The sequence below is a fragment of the Alexandromys fortis genome, unplaced genomic scaffold (genome assembly GCF_014885135.2).
Source record: "Alexandromys fortis isolate MF-2015 unplaced genomic scaffold, M_Fortis_MF-2015_v1.1 scaffold_18, whole genome shotgun sequence".
Classification (NCBI taxonomy): Eukaryota; Metazoa; Chordata; class Mammalia; order Rodentia; family Cricetidae; genus Alexandromys; species Alexandromys fortis.
Window position 1 is genome coordinate 18756197 of NW_026067897.1, and position 22428 is coordinate 18778624.

Here is a 22428-nt window from a genome sequence, read left to right on the forward strand (position 1 = left end):
TTTCTAAAGCTCCCCTCTGTGCCTTTGAATCAAAATTTCTGGAGACGTGACTTTGTATGCGACTTCTGTTGCGTGCTTCCTGCAGCATGGTCTGTAGATAGGTTTGGAAATCAGTGACCTCGTATAGATTTCCTCTACTATAGTGTTTATTTCTAGTAAAAAGTAACCTATTCCCCTTTGGCCATTATCTCTTGGATAAATCGTCACAATGTGGTCCTGCTCAGAGGTCTGGGACCACAGATAAAAGCGACTTGCCTCATTCTGGGTCAACATCTCCCTCATAAAGGTTGTTTTATTTTGGAAAGAATTGTCTGCATTGGTAGCTATCAGACATGAAGACAGGTTTTCTGTCCAAAACAGCTTCTCCCTCCAGTGGCTCTGATAAAATTGTTGTTGATAAATGTGGCCTCCACCTTCTTGGTCTTAAGGGCTTGATGTGGGATTTCACAACCTGATACGGGGGGGGGGGTGGTGGTGGTGGTAAATTCTTTGGTAAAGTAGGTGCTTACATTGCCCCCTGCTATCGTTTTTCAGATATTCCTCAAAGTGGCCGAAGAGAGTGGGGTGGATGCGGAGACCTCAGGTAACCCTGATGTGTGGGCTGCACACTGTTCGGGTAGGCTTTCTGCAGGCTGTTGAAGCTAGCCCCTGTTGTACCCTTCCCTTTGCATCAGTCTGGTGCAGTCTTATTCTTAGCTTAGGGGTTGGCTGTGGGAAGGTTTGATGTGTTTGATAAGCTGTGGGACTCCTTCCTTTGCCCATTTAGATGGTACTTTGCCAGCGAGACGAAACAGGCGGGCCTTCGGGGACAAGCAGAGCTGTCTGCGCCCATTCACTGAGGATGATGCTATAGACCCGAATGACTCTGACATAGACCCAGGTGTGAACGGACAAGATTTTTGTTCTGTTGTTTGAACTTGAATTTGTCTTTTATGTGTGTCTCGGCTATTTCTTTGATGGCCTTTGGTTAGGATCATAGATCCTAAAAAGATCCAAAGAAAAGTGAAAAAAAAAAAAAAGGAGAGAGAGAGAGAGAGAAAGCCCCTTTCCCAATGTGGCATGTCTGGTCAAACCTGACCACCATTATCACTCCATTAAATAGGAAAATTTCATAGGTGGATATGAGAAGATGACCCCCCACGCTCTGAGCCCATTTGTCTGTTGCCATTTCTGTAGGGTCTCACTTTCTTACACACCTTTGGTGTTTTAGGCATTGAATGAGAATTATTTTTTTTAAAGATTTATTTATTATATACACAGTATTCTGCTAGCATGTATGCCTGCATGCCAGAAGAGGGCACTAGATCTCATTACAGATGGTTGTGAGCCACCATGTGGTTGCTGGGAACTGAACTCAGGACCTTTGGAAGAGCAGGCAGTGCTCTTAACCTCTGAGCTATCTCTCCAGCCCCTGAATGATTATTAAATGGGCAGTTGATTTTGAAGGAATCAAAGGGGAGGTTGTGTTCGTAAACATACATATTGTGGATGAATGTGTTCATGTATGTTTGAGATGGAGAGGGAGTTACAAAATGAAACAAATTTGTAGACTGAGTGCCCCATTTAGGAGTCATTTGTCTCCGACAAGGATGCAAGGTTCTTAGGTACAGAAAATTATTTGGTCCTGCAGTCTGACTATATAGGTCTGGCTTTTTGTTCGGCATTCATATTTCATTGTCAGGACTTAGAAGTTTTCAATTTGTCCACTTTTTATCAAGCATATAAAAGGGAGGAGACTAATTACCAGTGCGTGTCAGCCTACCTGACCCGCTTCATAGGATGTAAGAACTGAAGGACGGTTTATTCCATCGGAACAGCTTGCTTCTCTTATTTGTGAGCACATTGTTGTTTGTCTTAAGGCCTTTCATGTTTCTGTGCTCGTCAGATGAGGACTGAAAGTGTGCATGTTGAGGAATAGAACTTTGAGCTAGAACCTTTTCCTCAAAAACATGGCTTTTTTCATGAAAACCCTTAACTTTTGTGGTACCCTGAAGGCTGCAATCTGCAGTTTCAGAGATGACTCAAGCAAGTTTCCAGAGGAAAGAGCGAGGTCAGTCAGATACAGGTGAGACTAGAGGTGATCCCTCCATATTTTCTTCTCAACAGAATCCAGGGAGACGGACCTGCTCAGTGGGATGGACGGCAAAGGCTCCTACCAGCTGAAGGGCTGGAAACTCACCCAACAGCAGTTCGTGGCCCTTCTGTGGAAGAGGTTGCTGATAGCCAGACGGAGCCGGAAAGGGTTCTTTGCTCAGGTGAGATGTGCTGGTGTTCGCCTTCATGGACTGCAGACTCTTGGGACAGAGAAGGTGGGGTGCGACTGTGGTCAGGATACAGACACTGGGACCAGATTAACCAATGTCCACACTAATTCTGTTTTTCTTGCCATTTGGTCATCTGCTGGCCAGCGATTTCCTTGCGCTTCAATTTCTTCATCTGGACATGAGGCCCGATATGTGGTTGTTATCAGGATAAAATGAAGTTTTTATAATTGAGTCTGACATTAGTATGTGTGTATGGGGGAAATTCAGAGGATACCGTCAAAGGGGTACAGTTTAGAAAAACTGGTTGGGCAAATTTAATTCTCATAACACAGGCACTGCCCTGCTGAGATGTGCTTGATAGTGCACTTATTATTAGAAATATGGTATTTTTCTCTGATTATGTGTAACTGCTGTGCAATGTACATGAGGCTAAGGATGTAACTGCACGCAGCTCCCGTATGCCGTTTGCATGCCGGCTTGATCAGTTAGAATGGAATACATTTATTTCACAATATAAAACAAAGAACCATAGAGAACACGTCTGCCCTGCAGACCACCTGAGCGGCATTCCTTTAAAGCGTGAGTTTGAAGCCAGCCAACCTGGATCTTGATTGACCACTGGCTGACTTTTCTCCGTTCCATAGGGCTCTAGTTTGTAGATGGGGATAATGAAAATAGCACCACAAATAACCACGAGATGGGGTATTAAATAAGTTGATTCTCACTACAGTGCTTCCCAGTGGAATTATTCATCCAGTGATAATTTTCTGTATTGGAACTCAGAAATGCTAAAACCAGAGTTCCTGTTTGATTTCTTAGGGCCCTGGAGATGGAGGCTAGGAATGTGCACGTTCTAGGAAAACTACTACCGAGCCACACTCATGGTCAGGGTGATCATTGAAGCATTGAAGTTGTGAAGGTCGATTTTTCAGAAATGAATCAAAAGATATTTTGGTTGGATCTGAAGAAAGGATACAGAAAGTTTGGAGAATTTCAAGGAAGGATTTAGATAAGAATGCTTTTTCCTGGTGCTCATAGGGGAGACAGTGGCTGCCACTCCTTCTGGGGGAGGACATGGCTATAGAGTTGGTTCTGTGTTCTCAGCTTTCAGAGATTCAGATGTCACATAGGAACCCCTGCAGAACAGACAGAACCAGGATCAGGGTCTTCTGTTTCCTGGTCCAGGGCTGTTTCTCTCAGCCTTTGGCTGAGTCTATGACCCAGCCTGGTTTTTCTCAGTCTTTAGAGGGAAGAAAGAGCAGGGCTTAACGTTTTAGTCATTGTGGCCTTTTACTCTGCGACAGTCCCAGGTTGTGCCTCTGCCGGGTTGTGCTGTCCACTTTAGGAAATGCTAAGGAGGAAAAAGGATAATTTTCAGGCTCCTTTGCCTCCCAGCTGCCAAAAATGTATAGGTGGAATTCAGCCATGGGCCTTGCCTGTGCCTCTCATCGCTGTGTAGATTTGTAGATTTCTGACTGTTTTTTTTTTTTTTTTTTTTTTTTTTTTTTTTTTTTTTTTTTTTTTTGTCCTGTGGTTCCTTCGCCTCCCAATGCCTGTCTATAGATTGTCCTGCCGGCTGTCTTCGTTTGCATTGCCCTGGTCTTCAGCCTGATCGTGCCACCCTTTGGCAAGTACCCCAGCCTGGAACTTCAGCCCTGGATGTATAATGAACAGTACACGTTTGTCAGGTATGTTTGTTTTCTTTAGTTCTCCTACACTGGAGGGCTGTAGATGAAAGTGTTCATGATGTAGAGGGAAGTTTGAAAAGGGTTGAGATAGGGACTTGCTCTCTTCCTGGTGTGTGTGTGTGTGTGTGTGTGATATGTGTATGCAGTCATATATAGATAGTGAACTAGTCATTTTTTTCTCTGCCTCACTTTCATAATCTATACTCAAAGGTTTGTTTGACCCCTTTCTAGCTACTGACCTAGTATGGTCCCATAGCTATAGATCATGGCTTGTGTTTGTGACCTGGACACATTGTTTTCTTGGTCTTTTTAATTGTTCGTACAAATAGTCAATAAAATCTGCCTCTCTGTTCTCGGAAGGTCCTAGCTGTCTGTGGCAAATAGATAATTTCCAAAGTAGCTTTGAAATGCTGATCCTTAATCATTTTTTTTATTTCACACGAAGTGCACATGTCTTTGTGTGTATGTATACACACATCTTCACATGTAACCTCTTTGTACATGTTCCACTGGGGGTACAGTATGTTACCGTGATGCCACATGTATGACGCTCCTCACAGGTGGCGTCTGTGTTTTACTTGTTTTGGTTTAAAAGCCTGTTTTCTGGGAAGTGCTTAGCTGAGGTAGCTCTGTAGGAAACCTTTCCTACCCCTGAATCCTTGTTCGGGTGAACTTGCTGATTGGGATTTCTCTCGTGTACCTGCAGTAATGATGCTCCAGGGGACTCGGGCACCCAGAAGCTCCTGAATGCTCTGACCAGAGACCCAGGCTTCGGGACCCGTTGCATGGAAGGAGACCCGATTCCGTGAGTAATGCTTCAGCCACCTTGTTTTCTTTCTGGTGCTAATGCCTCTTACATTGTGACCACCATTGTTTAGCCTTTTAGTCAGATTTTATCTTAAAAGGCCAGGCAGTAATCAAATCAAAGAATTTAGGAGCAAATAGAATCTTCTAACATCCTTCATAACAAATCATTACCAACATTTGTTAACTCTTCACACCAGTAAAGTTGGATTCCAGAGTAGACGGGTGGAAGGGGGAGTGTGCAGTTTATAGATTCGCTCATCTCCACATTAACCTGAAAAGATGAGAGACTGATTTCTTTGATAACAGCCCACACTCTCTTTCTGTTCAGTTGCATATTATCATCAGACATTCAGGACAAGTTTTAAATAGTAAGAAAGTAAACTCAGTGATAAGCGCAGTGGACTATGTATGTCTGTAAGGAGCAAGGCGTGAGGAAGCTCTGCTGAATGAAGCCAGTGCAGAGGTGATGGGGAGAGAACGGGGCTGGTGGAGGTAACTTCAAGTGTGCAGGTCCAAACAGAATTTCTGCCTGGGGTCATAAAGCCACAGAGTGATAGCTAAGAAACTGGGAGACAAGGTGATAGATACCTAGAGAAGGAGATTTAGAATCCCAAGCCTCAAAGGGGAGGATGGCAATCTTATGTCAGAGCACTGAACATGGTGGCTGTGTATACAAGACCCAGCAGATTCCTAGACGAATGGTTTCTGTGTATTTATCAGCTCTTAATTAGTGTTTGTTTTAGCTCCCTTTCTGTTGCTATGATAAGACACCATGACCAAAGCAGCTTATAGAAGGAGGGACTTTGGGTGGCTTACAGTTCCAGAGGGATAGAGGACTCTGTGACCATCATAGTGAAGAACATGGCAGCTGGCAGGAAGGGACATGCTGGAGCAGTAGCTGACAGCTTGCATCCTCATCCACAAACAGGAAGCAGAGTTTTTTGAATGTTACAAATCTTTTGAAATCTCCAGACCCTCTCCCAATGATGTAACTTCTCCAACAAGGCCATACCTCCTAATCCTCCCCAAATAGTTTTAGCAACTGGGGAATCAAGTATTCAAACATAAGAGCCCACAAGCTGCTCACGTCATAAAAACCAATCTAGGAAGCAAAAGGAGACAAGGAAGGGTAGGGGTCTCAATATTTCCTTTTAACATGTGTCCTCAATGGCATAACTTCCTTCTCTTAGGTTATATGGCTTAAGGACTCTGCCAACTCCCAATAGCACCATAATCTGGAGGCCAAGCCTTTAGTTTAGGAGCATTTGGAAGACATAGAAGACTCAAACCGTAGTAAATAGTTACTAAATAATCTATGTACTTCAGCTAGTTCTTACTGGTGGTAAATCCAGCAGCTAACATTGGGAACAGCTAAAAAGATGCTGAGGGTAGAGAAGGACACAGATTCTTCTTGACTTCACCCTACCTGTGGGATTCTGTGTGCAGGCTTTTCAGGAAGGAAGAATGAGGTAAGGTGATAATAACTGGGCCATATGGGTTCATGAATTGGTTCCAGCAAAGGCTGTATCTACAGGAGAGAGAACTTAGGAGACAGACAGCTGACCTACAGAGATAAAAGAAATACCTGTCCATGGCATCAGAGGGTATGTGTGTGCTGTCTGAGCGCCATGGGCTCTCTGAAGCAGTCTGAAAGAAAAGGCTTCACCCTGCCAGCTCATACTGAAATTCAAATTTTAGGTTTTTGGAAAGTGTTAAGACTGTAGAAAATCTGAGTAAAATGCTTTTTCTGTGGACTTTAGTTTGTCCCAGCCTTTTGAGGGTTTTGTGTATGGGTTTCAAAAGGACGGGTCTTAGCTAAGAGGCCTCAGAGAGGAAGTGATAAATCTGTTGGAGAAGCTCTTCACTTGTGTGTGTATTTATAAACACACATACTCTAGATAAAGATTGCAACTATTTGAAATCATGGAATCTTGAAAATTGGAAATCTAGAAGAAAAATTAGAAACAACAAGTCACTTTATACTCTTATTTTATTAGTAGGGAAAAAATGAACCCTGAGATGCAAGGGCCTTGTGACATGCTCCAAAAAGTCCAGTGCTCTAGGCAGAGATGTGCGCCTCGCGCTCTCTCTGATGCTTGTGGCCCCGCTTTCCACACAGCGAGCGTTCCTGCTACACTCGGCTCAATTCTCTACTCGTTGGAGACCATAAATGGGGTTTTGCCGTTCTTGACAAGATGTCCAGCAACCTGAACATAAAATACAAACTCCTACCCACGCCTGTGCCATGTGGCTCCTCCCTCCTCCCTTCCCTCCTTCTCACTCATCAGTCCATCCTAAAGCCCACCACAGTATTTTCATGTTGTTCATCAACTCTCTAAGACTCATTTCTTCACAGGGCCATTGTACATAACTTCCCATGACTTCTGCTTGGAGTGTTCTTTCTCACCAATTCTTTTAAAATTATGTCTATTTATTTTAGTGTGGGTGTGCATGTATGTCATGGCACATGTGTAGAAGGCAGAGTGAAACTTCTACCACATGGGACCTAGGGATTGAACTCAGGTTTGGCTGTAGGCGCCTTTATCCACCGAGCCATCTTACCAGCTCATCATCCCAATTCTTTTACCAGCTTATTGTTTGTGTGTTTTGGCTGTCATTTTTCTTTTCTTTTTTTTTTTTTTGTCTTTAGCTTCAACTTCAATGATCTGTTCTCTTCAAATACTCTTTTGCTGTTTCTGCTTTATTTGGGGCTGTGTTAAATTGGACTTGTTGTCCAGGCATGCAGAATCCATGAAAGCGGAGGGTTTGGATTGCTTACACCAGACTATCAGAGATGCAGAACACTGTGTAGCACGTAGTGGACCCTTCATGTGTGCTGTGTCAACAGATGTTGGATAGTTGGATTGAACAGAATTCACTCTCTGAGCATCTGGAGCCTGTTTATATTGTATTTCCCCATGCCTTCTGTGATGCCCAGCCTCCCAGGCTGCCCGCAGAGCAAATAGAATGAAGTCCTAGTCTCTTTCAGATGGTAGGGCTGGGCACATGGGCCCTTACTGAAGAGCAAACCTGTGCTCTAAAGGCATCTGGGGAAGTCAGACCCCTTTCAGGGGAGCCTACAACTCTTGGTGTCCCCTTTTACAGAGATACCCCTTGCTTGGTGGGGGAGGAAGATTGGAGCACTGCCCCAGTTCCCCAGACCATCATGGACCTCTTCCAATATGGCAACTGGACGATGAAGAACCCCTCACCCACCTGCCAGTGTAGCAGTGACAAAATCAAGAAGATGCTGCCTGTGTGTCCCCCAGGGGCAGGGGGGCTGCCACCTCCTCAGGTGAGTCCCTGTCGGTATGACTGAGAAGTGGCTCAGGGTGGGGCTGGGAGTGTTTATGAGGCGGTAGGAGTGGGTGATGTGGTGCTAGGGTGATCGCAGCCTTGCTCTTACCTGAGACAGACGAGTGGGATTTGGGGAGAGGGATTTGAACTACACCATGCCAGTGCCTGTCAGACGGCTCTCATAGACCCAGCTTCCTACCCTGGTTCTGTCACAGCTGAGCTGGTGGCTGTGTTTACTTTTGGAATAGTTTTTGTTGTTGTTGTTTTTTAACTTCAGAATAAGGAAGTGAACCACAAAACTTAGGTGTATCTTATCAACTCTGATCTTTGGGACTCTTGAGTTTTGGAGGGAGATCTGTTTTTTTTTTTTTTTCTTTTTTTTTTTTCTGAAAATTTTAGGATAGTCTATCTCTCTGCTATTTCATCAGAATCCAAAATCTAGGCTGGAGGGTGGGGATAGGTGATTTTTAGTGAGTGTAAAAACTTAAATCTCACTTGCCACCTTAAAATCACCTGATCCAATCACCAGTATAACACCCATGTACAAAAGAATTCACTGGGCAGTTTTTAATGCTGTCGCTTAAGTATTCTGGCGGTATGAGAATCCCATCTAGCTATCCAGAATACTTTTCCGGGGATAATTTTGGCTTGGCATAAGTGAGGGACAAGTGCTGATGGCAGAATGGGCCATGTTTTGGTGGTGGGTGGCTTGAGGGTCTAGCCTGGGCCCTGGGGTCCCTTTGGCTGTTGTCTGTTTTCTGAGCTCGGTTTCCATGTAATAACAGAGAAAGCAAAACACTGCCGACATCCTTCAGAATCTGACAGGAAGGAACATTTCCGACTACCTGGTGAAGACGTACGTGCAGATCATAGCCAAAAGGTATCTCCTGTTGAGACCTGGCTCGCTCTCTATCATCACTGAGGGGAGACATTAAAGCCCACAGATGTAGACCTGAGCAGTAGGAAATGGAAGATTCTGGCTCTGTGGGAAATTTAGCACATTGCATCGAGACACGACGGTGCACAGGGTATTGTGAATCTTAAACATTCCACTGAGAGGACGAGGCTGGCTGCTCTAGAATGAAAATAAATTAAATGTGGACTCAGATTTGAATTCTGGCCCTCAGCAGCTGCTTGACCAGGGTCAGCCCATTGTTCTTGTAAAATGTGACGTTAGTACATTAAGTTTGTTGTGGGGGCTCAATGAAGTGACATAAACAAAGAGCTTTAGGTCTTCTCTCATGGGTGGCTGCAAAAACACAAGGTGTTCCCAAGCAAGGTCAGGGTAGACGCAGTAGCTTTTCGTACCGATGGAGCCTTTCAAGAGACTTGTAGATTCCTGGGACATGACCGCATAGGGCTCAATGTTTGGTTAGTGCTCAGAAAAAATGTTCCCTTCCCATCAGTGTGGTCAGGTGGCATGTCCCTGTTTGAAGTGACTGTAACTGAGAAGGGTATGCTAGAATGTGAGTAGATTTCCCAGAGCTGGAACCTCTCCACAGGGGATCTACAACTGAAATTAATTAATTAATTTTAAACAAGGTTTCATTATGTAGTCTTGACTGGCCTGGAACTCTCTCTATTTTAGACAGTGTTTCACTGTGTAGTCTTAGTTGGCCTAGAACTCTCTGTATAGACCAGGCTGTATAGATCCACCTGCCTCTGCCTAACTGAGTACTGGGATTAAAAGCATGTGTCACAATGTCTGCCTGTATGGTGGATTTTAAATTTGCTGAATTTGCTGTGTGGTTACCATATGGGTAAGGTTTCTGAGACAGCCGACAGGACATGCTGAGAGTGACCCTCCTGACATGGGTGCAGTACCACAGCCCTGGTCGTAGATCGTTCCTGTCTCTGTACTTGTCCTCGGGTAGATGATTACCTCAGCATCATCAGTATGATCTGCTCTTTCTGGACCTGATTTTTGGTCTGTCTTTTCTTTCTGCAGCTTAAAGAATAAGATCTGGGTGAATGAGTTTAGGTAAGTCGATCCCATTTTTCCATTTTCCCTGTCACTGTGAGTCTCAGGAGAGTGATTTTGATGTAGACAAGGCTGTAGAATGGGGGATTGTTTGCATGTGCACACGCTTGGGTGTGACCTCACCACAGGGGAGGCACTAAGGTGCTGCCGGCTGTGGAACACACGAGGCTACAGGCTGCGTTGTAGTACACTGTGAATCGCGTAGCACAGTATTCATGGTACATCACTGCAGAAGCCTCGGAAATACTTGACACGGTACTTTCCTGGAGGAGATTCAGAAATCTCTCACAGGCCTCTGGAGACTTAAGAAAGTACAATGTCATAGGGGAAAACCAAACAAATTCCCAACAGTGCCTAGGAACTCAAGGAAAAACCTTCAGGCCTTTCATATGACACAAGGTCTTGGCAGGAATGAAAGGCACGCAAGCCATGATTCCCACCTGTTTCTCTCTCTGGGTTTTGAAGGAGCGTGTGAGAGAGGGGGAATGAAGCATTCTTGACGTCAGCTCGTGCAGTGTCGGGAAATGAGTAGCCTGTGCTGCTGCTCCAGGAACCTCAAAGGCTCTGTTCCCAAGTTCCAGTTTTCCTCTCTGCCCTTTCTGCAGGGTTCAGGGCCCCTGGAACTCTGGGCAGAGCTGTCCCACACCCACAAAGTGGTTCCCATGCTGGGGAAGTCAAGGCCTGTGTGTAGTCCCTACCTGACCTTCAGGGCTGTGCCCATCACCACTAGCCCTGACTTCCTGTCTCTGACGTGGATGCTTACTCCATGGCATTAGCTCCCAGCCCTCCCTTCTGGGCAGTAATCTTGAGAATGTAGATGGGCTCCATTTCACAAGAGGAGGCAGCATGAACTGTCCTTAGCCAAGTTTACATCTTAGTTTGAGTAAGATAGGGCTCTCCTAGAACCTTGTCCGCTGTAGTTTCTGCTACGGAGTAATGGGCTCACTGCCTGGGTTTTAATGGCAAGCCTTTCTTTTAGGTATGGTGGGTTTTCCCTGGGTGCCAGTAATTCTCAAGCCCTTCCTCCGAGCCGAGAAGTTAATGATGCTATCAAGCAAGTGAAGAAACTCTTGAAGCTGACCAAGGTACAGAATCCATCCTGAAACATGTCAGGAAAATAGGGCTGGAAGTGCTGGGACATGGGAGGAGCGGCAGGGACTCAGTGTTCTGAACATGTTGTTTACAAAGCAATTTCAGACAGACCAGACTACTCAGACCCTACACACACACACACACACACACACACACACACACACACACACACACTTCTGAAAGTGTAGGTTAAATGTGAACTGAGAGATTAAAAACTCTTACAACAGCCAAGAAGATAGAGTTAGCCAGTTGGTAAATGAATTGGGTTCCAAACATTTTCCTAAAACAGGAAATAGGAAAAAACAAATGAATTATTTATTTATTTATTTATTTATTTATTTATTTATTTATTTATTTATTTATTTTAGGCTGGCCTTTTAAGATCTGTTAAGCCCACATACATTTTTCTCTGTCTCAGGTTTCCCAAGTTGAAATGAGAGTTGAAATGGTCAAGTGAGGTGGATTCTGGGGTCTTGGACAGCAGCGCTGGGTCTGGAACACTGTCTCAGTTAGGGTTTCTGTTGCTGTGAAGAGACACCATGACCACAGCAATCCTTATAAAGGAAAAGCATTTAATTGCGGCGGCTTACATTTTCAGAGGTTTAGTCCACTATCATCATGGTACAACATGGTGGCGTGCAGGCAGACATGGCACTGGAGAAGCAGCTGAGAGTCCTACATCTTGGTCTGCAGGCAACAGGAAGCAAACTGTGACACTGGGCATAGCTTGAGCATAGAAGAGCTCAAAGCCCAACCCTACTTGATACACTTCCTCCAACAAGGCTACACCTATTTTAACAAATCCACATCTCCTGATAGTGTCCCTCCCTTTGGGGACCATTCTCTTTCAAACCGCCACAAGTACACAGCTCTCCTTTAAGCCATGGGATGCATCTTCATGGAATGTGGGTTTTAGTTCTGGGATGGTGCCACGAGACTCTGAAGAATCTTGGAAATGTAGTATTTTATTTTTACTCATGTGTATGGGTGAATTGCTTATGTGCATGCCTTTGTGCTGTGTATATGCCCAGTGCCCACAGAGGCCAGAAGAGGGCATTGACTCCCTTGGGACTGGTGTTACAGATGGTTGTGAGCCCAAATCTTTGGGTGCTGGGAATTGAACCTGAGTCCTCAGGAAGAACAGACTGTGCTCTTAACCTTTGATCCATCTCTCCAGCCCCAGAATCTTGGGGATTTAAGGATTTAAGTTACAGGCTTTTTAAAATTATTATTATATTATTTTGTGATTTTTTTCATGAGGTCATATCATGGCAACTTTAGTGCTGTGGATCTGGTTACTTGTTCTCGGGAACTGTGTATGTAATAATGACTTTAGATATGATTTCAATGACGTGGTGGGTGTCTTGGTCTACATACAGCTTAGCTCATTGCTCACTATCGCCCCCTAACTGTGCAAACAAACAACACTGAGGCAGGATTCTCTCGTTTTGCAGGACAGTTCTGCAGATCGTTTTCTCAGCAGTTTGGGAAGGTTCATGACGGGACTGGATACCAAAAACAACGTCAAGGTACGCCATTGCCTGTGTTCTGCTAACTTCTTAATAAACAACGGTCCTCTCTTCCTGGAAATCCTGTGGTGGAGTCGCTAGGGACAGTCGTGGCAGAAAGGAGCAGATGTTAACTTTCCCAGTGAAATGATACAGTGTAGTGACTAAGAGAATTTCTTCTGCCACCAAACTTTAGCATGTGAACTGATGTGACCTTTGCCTTAAGTTACTTAACCTGTTCAAGTGTCAGTTCCTAGATAGCAGGAAGACAGTAACCATGGCAACCTCTAACACTAGGTGGGGAACTGATTCTATGTATAAGATCTATACATAGCGCTAGCCGCATGGCGGCCAGTGGAGAGAGGATCCTGTGCCTGTAATGCTTTTTGTTTGGTACGCAGCTAACCGGAATTCCTTTCTGAAGTGTCCACGCGTGTTTTGTGTGCGTGCACGCACTTATGGGAGCACGGTTTGGCAGCATCACCTTGAAGTTGGTCTGTTTCCCTTCAGGTGTGGTTCAATAACAAGGGCTGGCATGCCATCAGTTCCTTCCTGAATGTCATCAACAATGCCATTCTCCGGGCCAACCTACAGGAGGGAGAGAATCCAAGCCAGTATGGGATCACTGCCTTCAACCATCCGCTGAACCTCACCAAGCAGCAGCTCTCCGAGGTGGCTCTGTAAGTGTTCTAAAAGGGTTGGGTGTGCAGGTGGGAGGGGGTCATGCACCGGGGAAAGCCGGTTGTAACAGCTGGAGATAATTATATCTTAGAAGCTTGGGTTGGCTGGGCAGTGGTGGCACACGCCTTTAATCCCAGCACTCGGGAGGCAGAGGCAGGCGGATCTCTGTGAGTTCGAGGCCAGCCTGGTCTACAAGAGCTAGTTCCAGGACGGGCACCAAAGCTACAGAGAAACCCTGTCTCGAAAAACCTGGGTTGATCCAGGGTCTGGGCAGAAAGTGATTGTCTGCCAGTGTTTCTTGAAGAAGGAAGGCCAGATCTGTGAAAACCATCACATTTGATGAAGTCACATAACGTGAATTGAAAATTGTCAATACAATTCTGATTAAAACTCTTTAATAGTTCATTTTCTTGAAAATTAGTTTTTTTTTTTTTAAAAAATTAGTGAAACATGCATTTAATGGCTTGTTTCCGGAAATGTGTGTGTGAAATTTGTGCACATACATGTGTGTGTGTGTGCTCCTGTACATGTGCATAAATTTTAAGGTTAGTAGAGTCTTTGAAGTGAAGGAATCTGGATTTGAATTTGGTGCTAAGCTTCCTAGGTATGTAATATTAAGTGCGGTAATTTGTATAAATTGCTAAAGTCAGCACCCAGGACAGAGTACTGGTAATCACCATGCTAGATTCCCCTCTCATAAGTAGAGAATAGTACATTGGTGTATAACTACTGTAGAATATTAATTTTTACGAGACTCAGTATAATGGCCTTTTTGTATGGTTTGATAGTTGTGACTTTATACGTGTAGTCTGATATACGCATCCTGTTGTTTTCTGCTTATTTATTGCCCTACGATAAACTTGTATGAGTAGCTTCCCAGTAAGATTGCTTGCTCATTTGAAACAATTCTCAAGCCACACTAACTTCTTTTTATATGGAAGTTTCCAACTCCTTTTTGTAAGGTTAGAAATGGGAGAGAAGTGGAGACCATTAGACCACATCCATACTTTGTTCTGTAGTTTCATTAGGGGAGTAGACTCATTTTACATTATTGAAACCAGTTTTACATTTGAATTGTTTTTTTTTTAAACGTTATGTGAAAATAATTAGACGGAAACCTGAGACAGAATGTTTGCTGAGCATATGTTTATCCCGCCGCACTTTGGTTGTGTTTATGTCTAGTTGTTTGCCGTGTTCCCAGCTGCATCAAAGGTCCCTCTGATCTTTACTGCCTCTTCCTTTCTAGGATGACCACATCTGTCGATGTCCTTGTGTCTATTTGTGTCATCTTTGCGATGTCCTTTGTCCCAGCCAGCTTTGTTGTGTTCCTGATTCAGGAGCGGGTCAGCAAAGCAAAACACCTGCAGTTCATCAGCGGGGTGAAACCCGTCATCTACTGGCTCTCCAATTTCGTCTGGGATATGGTGAGAACACAAGACTGTCCATCTCTGTCTGAATCTCGATGGGGACTGTAGACTCATGGGGATAAAGAAAAAAAACAGCCTGTCACTAACACCAGGGAGTGTCCCATTTAGTCTAAAATTATATAAAATAGGAAAAGGGAGAGGCCGCTGAATGCTTTCAGGACACCAAATATATAAACTAACTGCACATCATGTGACCATCTGACCACTATCTGCCTCTATCACCTCACATTTCATATGTGAAAACGTTGGGCGCTCTCTCTCTTGCTCTCTCTCTCTCTCTCTCTCTCTCTCTCTCTCTCTCTCTCTGTCTCTCAAAAGAGCATTTACTGGTCTTACAGAGAATCCGAGTGTACTTCCCTCCACCACATCAGGCTCCAGGGGATTTGACACCCTTTTCTGGTCTCTGTGGCTGTCTGCACACATGCGTGCAGATACTTGCATAAGTAAATAACCCTTTATCTTAGTAGGGGTTACTATTGCTGATGAAACGCTAGGACCAAAGCAACTTGGGGAAGAAAGGGTTTATGGCTTACACTTCCATCAAGGAAAGTCAGGACAGGAACTCACACAGGACAAGAACCTGGAGGCAGCAGCTGATAAAGAGGCCATAGCAAGGCACTAATTAATGTTCGGCCTGCTTTCTTATAGAACCCAGGACCACCCGTCCAGGGATGGTCACTGCTGCAATGGGCTGTCCCCTCCCCCATCAATCACTAAGAAAATGCCCTACAGCCAGATCTTACAGAGGTGTTTTCTCAGTGGAGGTTCTCTCCTTTGAGATGACTCCAGCTTGTGTCAAGTTGACAGAAGGCCAGCCAGCACTCTCTAGAAACGAGACTAGAACTGAAGGACCTCTATTAAAACCCAAGCCAGTGCCTCCAGCTTACCTGAAAGGTTTTCGCCCAGAGTCAGAATGTTTTTCACCTTACTAGGGAAGAAGCCCCTTGCCACTGAAAACGCTATAAATTCTGTCAGCATCTTGTCCACCCATTGCAGTATATTTTTGTATTGGCTATACTATATTGTTTTTGTTTGGATCAATATGGAAGGACTTCATAGAACCCTGAAGTCCCAATTATTGGTAAATGATCTTGATGTATAGTCCCACATGGCCCTCTTTAATTCTAAGCTACCCAGAGCAGATCGAATTCTTTTCCCAGCAAATGCTTCCTCAGATATTTGAAGGCAACTCTCATTTAACAATTTTTTTTCCTCGCAGACAAGATGGTATATGAGAACACACATGATCTCTAGGATGCTGTACAGATATGAGTGATGATGACGGAGATGATGAGATTGCATATGCTAATTACACCAAGTGTCTGTGATCTGTCACTCTTCTGATCTGATTGCCCTTCCATGGCTGTGCTCCATTTATTAATATTCCTTCTGAAAAGCACAGCCCAGAATTAGCCTGTGTTCAGGCCATGGTCTGAATGGTTACGAGTCTAGGGAAAGCAGAGGAGTCTGGAGCTGCCCTTCTATTATCTGCCAACCCACTGTCACTTCCCTGCATGTGCCCCTTCTTCTCCTCTTCCCCGTCGTGTGTGTGTGTGTGTGTGTGTGTGTGTGTGTGTGTATGTGTGTGTGTGTGTGTGTGTGAGCTATGAATTTTCATAATTGTCCCTGGGTCAAGTCTTTATTTCTTCATTTTAATGCTTGAAGCACTGTCAAGACAGACTGTAAAATTACTCTCGGTGTGATGAAACAATTTTGACATTCATGTTATGAGTGCTTATCTCACAAAGAGATTACATGTGAGATTGAACTTGGGCAGGCCATAATATAGCAGTAATGATGAAACCGACACAATCTTCCCTGGGTAGAATAATGGAAGCTCATTTGCCTCCTGTGAAATTGAAATGACTCTGCCTGAGAATCCATCCTTCGGTAAGTTTACTGAGCGTGACACCTTGGCTTAGCTGTAGGAGAGACAGAAAGGGCATGCAGTTTATAAAACCAGCCAAGGGTAAAATGCTTGTCAAACTGTATTGTCCAGAATTTTGATTAATAGTTTATGTGGCTTCATTAATTCAGAGTTATTCTCCAACATGTTTATTTGTCCTTTCTTGTTCGGTGATGTTGAGGACTTGGGATGTGACTTAGGGGTCAACTTTATTTTCTTATTTTTTTCTTGTAGTGCAATTATGTGGTTCCTGCTACATTGGTCATTATCATCTTCATCTGCTTCCAGCAGAAGTCCTACGTGTCCTCCACCAACCTGCCTGTCCTAGCCCTTCTGCTTTTGCTGTATGGGTAAGGCAAATCTGGGAGAAGCATTCTCCAAGTGGGCAAGGCATGTGGTACCCACTGCTAGAGGAAAGGCGAAAGACTCCAATGGATGCTTGCGTTTGTGCCTTACCAGGTGGTCGATCACGCCTCTCATGTACCCAGCCTCCTTTGTGTTCAAGATCCCCAGCACTGCCTATGTGGTCCTCACCAGTGTGAACCTCTTCATCGGCATCAACGGCAGTGTGGCCACTTTCGTACTGGAACTTTTTACCAACAATGTGAGTGCCGCAGGCAGGGCTCCTCCAGCAAGCTTCATCTCTGGTGCCAGAGGACAGTGGTTAACCCTGACCGCATCCCTCTTGTCACCTGTAACCCTGACACCACTGACCACTCTGCCTTCGCAGCTTCTGCCTCATCTCTGGTTTATATAACTCTATTTCCGTCCTGCTGTGCCTTGTATTTCTCTGGTCTTTCCTGTTTTCTTTGATTATTATTATTATCATTATTTCTCCTTCAGGGTGCCTTTGGCAAAGACTGAACAGTCTGTCCTTGCTTTCTTATTTAGATACCATTTCTGGGTGATGCCATTCTGTCTTAACGTTTTTATCCCCAGTGCAGTATCTTGTTTTTATCTCTCTGATCTGTGCTTTGATAGTTCCCTGGAACTCCAGTTCTCAGTGCCTCACGGATGGCTCCATTTAAATTATCTATAGATACCACACACTAGACACACTGTTAGAGTCTTTCCCATTAGATCCCGTTTCTCTTGTCACCCCTGCTAGACTTGATGGCATCTCTGCAGTTGCTCATCATCTCTGATGCTTTTCTTGATGCCATCCTAGATGATTTGCTGTTTATTTCCTTATTCATCTGCACCCTTCTGCGGCGAACTCCCTGACCAGCAGGAAAGAACAGCCACCAGACGAGGATTCTTCCCAAATCACGCTTTATTGGAGCCTCTTGGTTGAAGGGAGAGCAGGAGGCGAGCCCCCCCCCCCCCCCCTGAGCGCAGCTGCTTATATAGGGACTAGGGGTATGTGCAGGCCTCCTATTGGTCAAAGTGTCTCAGTAGCCACTCCAAGCTCCCTGATAGGTCTGGCACACTGAGGACACTGAGCATGCCCGAGATGGTGGTACTGGCTAAGACCTTATATGGAGTTGTTTACTCCAGCCCTGCACGAGCCAGGCGCCATCTTGTAATGGTGGCTGCATGTACTGGCTCCTTGCACCCTTCCAGTTTCAGATCTCATAAACAAGGCTGTTGCTTTTGCTCTGAGACCTTAGCTCAGCACAAAGTGCCTTTTGTGGGGGTACAGCCCTTGTTGGCCAGACACTGTACCACGTCCCCTCCTGGTGCTCAGTAATTTCAGCTGAGTTTCCCCTTAAACCACTGTATTCCTGCTTTGAAATGACCTTCTTCTATCATCAAAGGACCTTGGGAGTGTCTGCCATACCTCTAAGATTTAACTCCAGTGTGAAACTTTCCTCATTTGCCCTAGGGGGTGTCTGCTTTCTTTCTCTGGACTGTCAGAACCCCCAGTTCTTCCTTCAGTGTAACACACATTTGGTTATGTCATCATTTCAAAGCTCCTTTTCTCTTAGTGAGACAGATGTTTAACATTTGCATCCTCCATGCCCTAGCCCAACACATCCAGCAAATAACAACTTACCCAACTGCTGGATTTTTTTCCTCTTTTTATTATGAGTATGGATGTTTGGCCTGAGTGTATGTCTGTACACCATCTGTGTATAGTGCCTGAAGTGGCCAGACTAAAGGGTTGGATCCTCTGTAACTAGTTAGAGCCGGTTTTGAGCTCTTCTGTGGGTGCAGGGGACTGAACCCTGATCCTCTGTAACCACTGAGCTGCCTCTCCAGCTTTGGTGGCTTGATGTTTAGTTCCCATGGCTTGATATTCAACCAACCATGTCTTATGGGGTCATGGTACATTCTGAGGTAACTGAGAAGATGTTTTTGAAATTTCAACAAAATACCGAAACTCAAATATTGACCTAGGTATGAATGGTTTGCTTTTACAATGCTAAGCTAATGTTTTGTTGTGGATTTGTGTCTGATTAAAAATAACCCAAAGTTAAAAGTTCGTTTTCTTTCACATACTCGGCATCTCTTCAGGTTTTCTGAAGAAAATGCCTGCTGCCGCTTCTTGGTATCTGCATTCAAAGGTCCAGGGAACCGGATGCTTTCTTCACAACTGTATCTCAGGCTTAGGCCATGGATGATGTATGTTTCTCTCTCCACCTTTGCATCTTCAGAAGCTGAATAACATCAATGACATCCTGAAGTCTGTGTTCCTGATCTTCCCACATTTTTGCCTGGGACGAGGGCTCATTGACATGGTGAAAAACCAGGCCATGGCTGACGCGCTGGAGAGGTTTGGTGAGTGAGGCAGTAGCTGCAAGGCCAGCTTTAATGGAGGTTGCAGTTTCCAAGGGCCTCAGCAGTCTGATGGCTGCTTTAGGAGGAGGGTGGGACTGGGTACGGGATGTCTGTCCCCCAACACCCCTCAAAGGCTGATACGAGCACAGCTGGTCTGTTAGGAGTCTCGCCATACAGCCATTTATCTGTGCTTCTGATGACACTGACTTAAATGAAAAAAAAAAAAAACAACGTTGGAAGCAGGAAAATGTTGGTGTTCATTGAAACTAATACCTGATGCCACAAATCAGTTTGTCAAATCCCCGGGAAAAGCAAGCCATAGCTGCACCAATTAGATAAGGCCAGAGAATCAAAAAGGAAGACATACACTTTGATTCTACTAAAACCAGAGGCCTGTAGGTATGCCCATATATTGTGTTTCACATATTTGTAAAGAGATACTTATTGAAGTTCTTTTCTATTTTTATAATTGTTAAAATATCTTCTGCTGTTCTGTGATTATTATTCATTTGCTGGTTAATTTGGTTAGATGGGACATGCTACTTAATAAACTTAGAAGAGGGACTTTCATTTTAGTGATGAAAGGCGTATGAAGAATTCAGGGATATTTTTCTTATACCTGCTAATGAGTCACTAGGTTACATTAAATGCTAAAGAAGTGGGCATCTTTAGAATGTGTTTTCTAATAGTTGTTACTTTTTAAAACTTAGAACTAAAAAAGTCTAACTCCAAGAATTAGTAACGATTCTTAATTTTATTAGACATGATTGATTTGGGGGGGGGGCTCATGACTCATTAAAAAGGAAATCTTAGCAGTCCTGATGGAGTTACAGATCTAATGCAAATTGGCTCTGAGAGTCTGACAGACGCCATCTTATTCTGTAGTTTTCCAAATGAAATCTCAAAAGTAGCCATTCTTGTTACTCTTTTTAAATTCTTGTCATGGGTGCATAGGTGGTAACCACTGATGTTTCTAGAAAATTACTTGAATTTGACCCCAAAACCATCGAGGAAGGTCTCTCTCCCTCTCTCTTTCTCTCTCTGTCCATCCCCTCCCTTCCTTTCTTTTCTTTTTCCCTCCTGTTTTTATTTTTAATATAAAAGGTAGTCCTTTAATTTTTCAAGAGTTAAAAAAATGTTTACACCAAACTAACCTCTCTGGTTAAGCATGCAATTTACTAAGTTAAATGAAAAACAACGAAAGCCACCCACAGCTCAAGCACAGCTCTGTGCAGATCACTATTCTAGGAACACTCAAAGGGAATCTGCCTCAGAAACTGGGAGTAGGGCCATGCGTGATTCCGATATCTCCCCTCTGACCAAATGTCCGCATTGTGTCTCACAGGGGAGAATCGCTTTGTGTCTCCGCTCTCTTGGGACTTGGTAGGACGAAACCTTTTTGCCATGGCCGTGGAAGGGGTGGTTTTCTTCCTCATTACTGTCCTGATCCAGTACAGGTTCTTCATCAGGCCCAGGTGAGTTTTTATCTCTGCATCTTGGAGTAACTGGATGGGAAGGGCAAGGGGGACCGTGTCCTGGGTGACTACGCTGAGCTGTGCTCACACAGTTAAGTGGATTCTCCTGTTGTGAGCATCCTCAACTCCCAGCCCCGTAGACCCTAGCGATGGCGGCAAGTGGGCTTGATAATACTGCTTTTAGAGACATGAATTTTGCCTTTGAAAGCAGCTGATAAGTTTGATTTCTTTTTTTTTTAAAATGTTTCTCGTAAGACCTGTAAAGGCGAAGCTTCCTCCTCTGAACGATGAGGATGAGGATGTGAGACGGGAGAGACAGAGAATTCTGGATGGCGGAGGACAGAATGACATCCTGGAAATCAAGGAGCTGACCAAGGTGAGGTCACGAGTATGAACTCAGACAGCTTGTTTCCAGTTTTCTCCACTTCATCTGCTGACTAGCATTTTGCTGACGTGCTTAATTTTAAAAATAAGCGTTCCCAAATGTGTATCTACACCAGGTTTTGTCAGTTCTATTAAAATACACCATGGAGATTTCTTAATTTAAAAAAATCCTACTGAGAATACTTCTATAATGTGATTCCAACTCTCGGATTTATTTATTTTGCATATTTACATTTATGGTAGTTATTAAAACATACTAACATTACATGTCTAGCCAAGTGCAGAGAATAAATGGTTGATTTTGAGTTTCGTGGCTCAAAAACTCTACTTCCATTGCTCAGAAAAACAAGGTCTGCTTCATCCCTTTCCAAATACCATAATCCTTAAATTTTGCTTTATTGTATTTGAGACATTTTATCATAGATTTCTACTTTATGTAATTTAATTTTAAAATATATCACTTTTATTTTTAGAGACTCGTGTTAGAAATAAAAAGAAATTCCAGTTTGAATTTCAGAATCAGTTTTTAATTGCAGCTTGTCACAGAGGCAGAGCAAGGCTCTGGCACATACATTGTGTGCCATAGGCATTTGATGAGCTGTGTTTGGTGATGGGTGTGGGCTAGAGTCCCCTTGCCCACAGTTGTAGGAGAGAGGCCTGAGTCACTGAGATCCATGGATTTATGTGCTGTGTCGCTTGCAGATCTATAGACGGAAGCGGAAGCCGGCCGTTGACAGGATTTGCGTTGGCATTCCTCCTGGCGAGGTAAATGCACTGTATCTATATTGTGCTTTGTCTCTATTAATTCAGACTGTATCTACCAAATCCAACAACAGAAGTCTGTGACTATATAAAATGACTTTTAAAGGTTTCTTTCTTTGTGTCTGTGAGAAATAGTCAGTCATGGACAGAATGAGAACCTCTTGGGTCAAAATAGGACAATTTTTGGACGCTCACAGGCGGTATAAAAAATCATGCACAGCGGGCTTTAGGGGATCCATTGAGAGAGTAAAGTTCAAACATGGGTAAAAAATAGTTTTATTCTTTCATAATTTTTGAGTTTTTTTTTTTATGTTTTTAGGGTAGTTGGTAGGTGGTGAGTTGTGACCAGTGGCTTTCTCTACTGTTCTTCACAGATTGACCTTGGTCTCAACGTAATGACTCAGTTATTGTAAATGTACCCACATTCAACATGGT

At 44.0% G+C, this 22428-nt stretch overlaps 1 protein-coding gene across 2 annotated transcripts in view; it reads left to right on the forward strand.

Moving 5' to 3' along the window:
• The window catches only part of Abca1 (ATP binding cassette subfamily A member 1), a 114867-nt gene that overhangs the window by 83266 nt on the left and 9173 nt on the right, over nucleotides 1–22428 (forward strand). For both annotated transcript variants that reach the window (XM_050164778.1, XM_050164771.1), the window contains exons 26-43: nucleotides 535–583; nucleotides 767–880; nucleotides 2107–2255; nucleotides 3828–3952; nucleotides 4659–4757; nucleotides 7865–8054; nucleotides 8842–8936; nucleotides 10005–10037; nucleotides 11017–11122; nucleotides 12584–12658; nucleotides 13148–13317; nucleotides 14565–14742; nucleotides 16886–17001; nucleotides 17111–17255; nucleotides 19249–19372; nucleotides 20718–20847; nucleotides 21103–21223; nucleotides 21934–21996. In XM_050164778.1, the coding sequence (XP_050020735.1) occupies nucleotides 535–583; nucleotides 767–880; nucleotides 2107–2255; nucleotides 3828–3952; nucleotides 4659–4757; nucleotides 7865–8054; nucleotides 8842–8936; nucleotides 10005–10037; nucleotides 11017–11122; nucleotides 12584–12658; nucleotides 13148–13317; nucleotides 14565–14742; nucleotides 16886–17001; nucleotides 17111–17255; nucleotides 19249–19372; nucleotides 20718–20847; nucleotides 21103–21223; nucleotides 21934–21996 (2082 nt within the window). The remainder of the gene's footprint in view (nucleotides 1–534; nucleotides 584–766; nucleotides 881–2106; nucleotides 2256–3827; nucleotides 3953–4658; nucleotides 4758–7864; nucleotides 8055–8841; nucleotides 8937–10004; nucleotides 10038–11016; nucleotides 11123–12583; nucleotides 12659–13147; nucleotides 13318–14564; nucleotides 14743–16885; nucleotides 17002–17110; nucleotides 17256–19248; nucleotides 19373–20717; nucleotides 20848–21102; nucleotides 21224–21933; nucleotides 21997–22428) is intronic.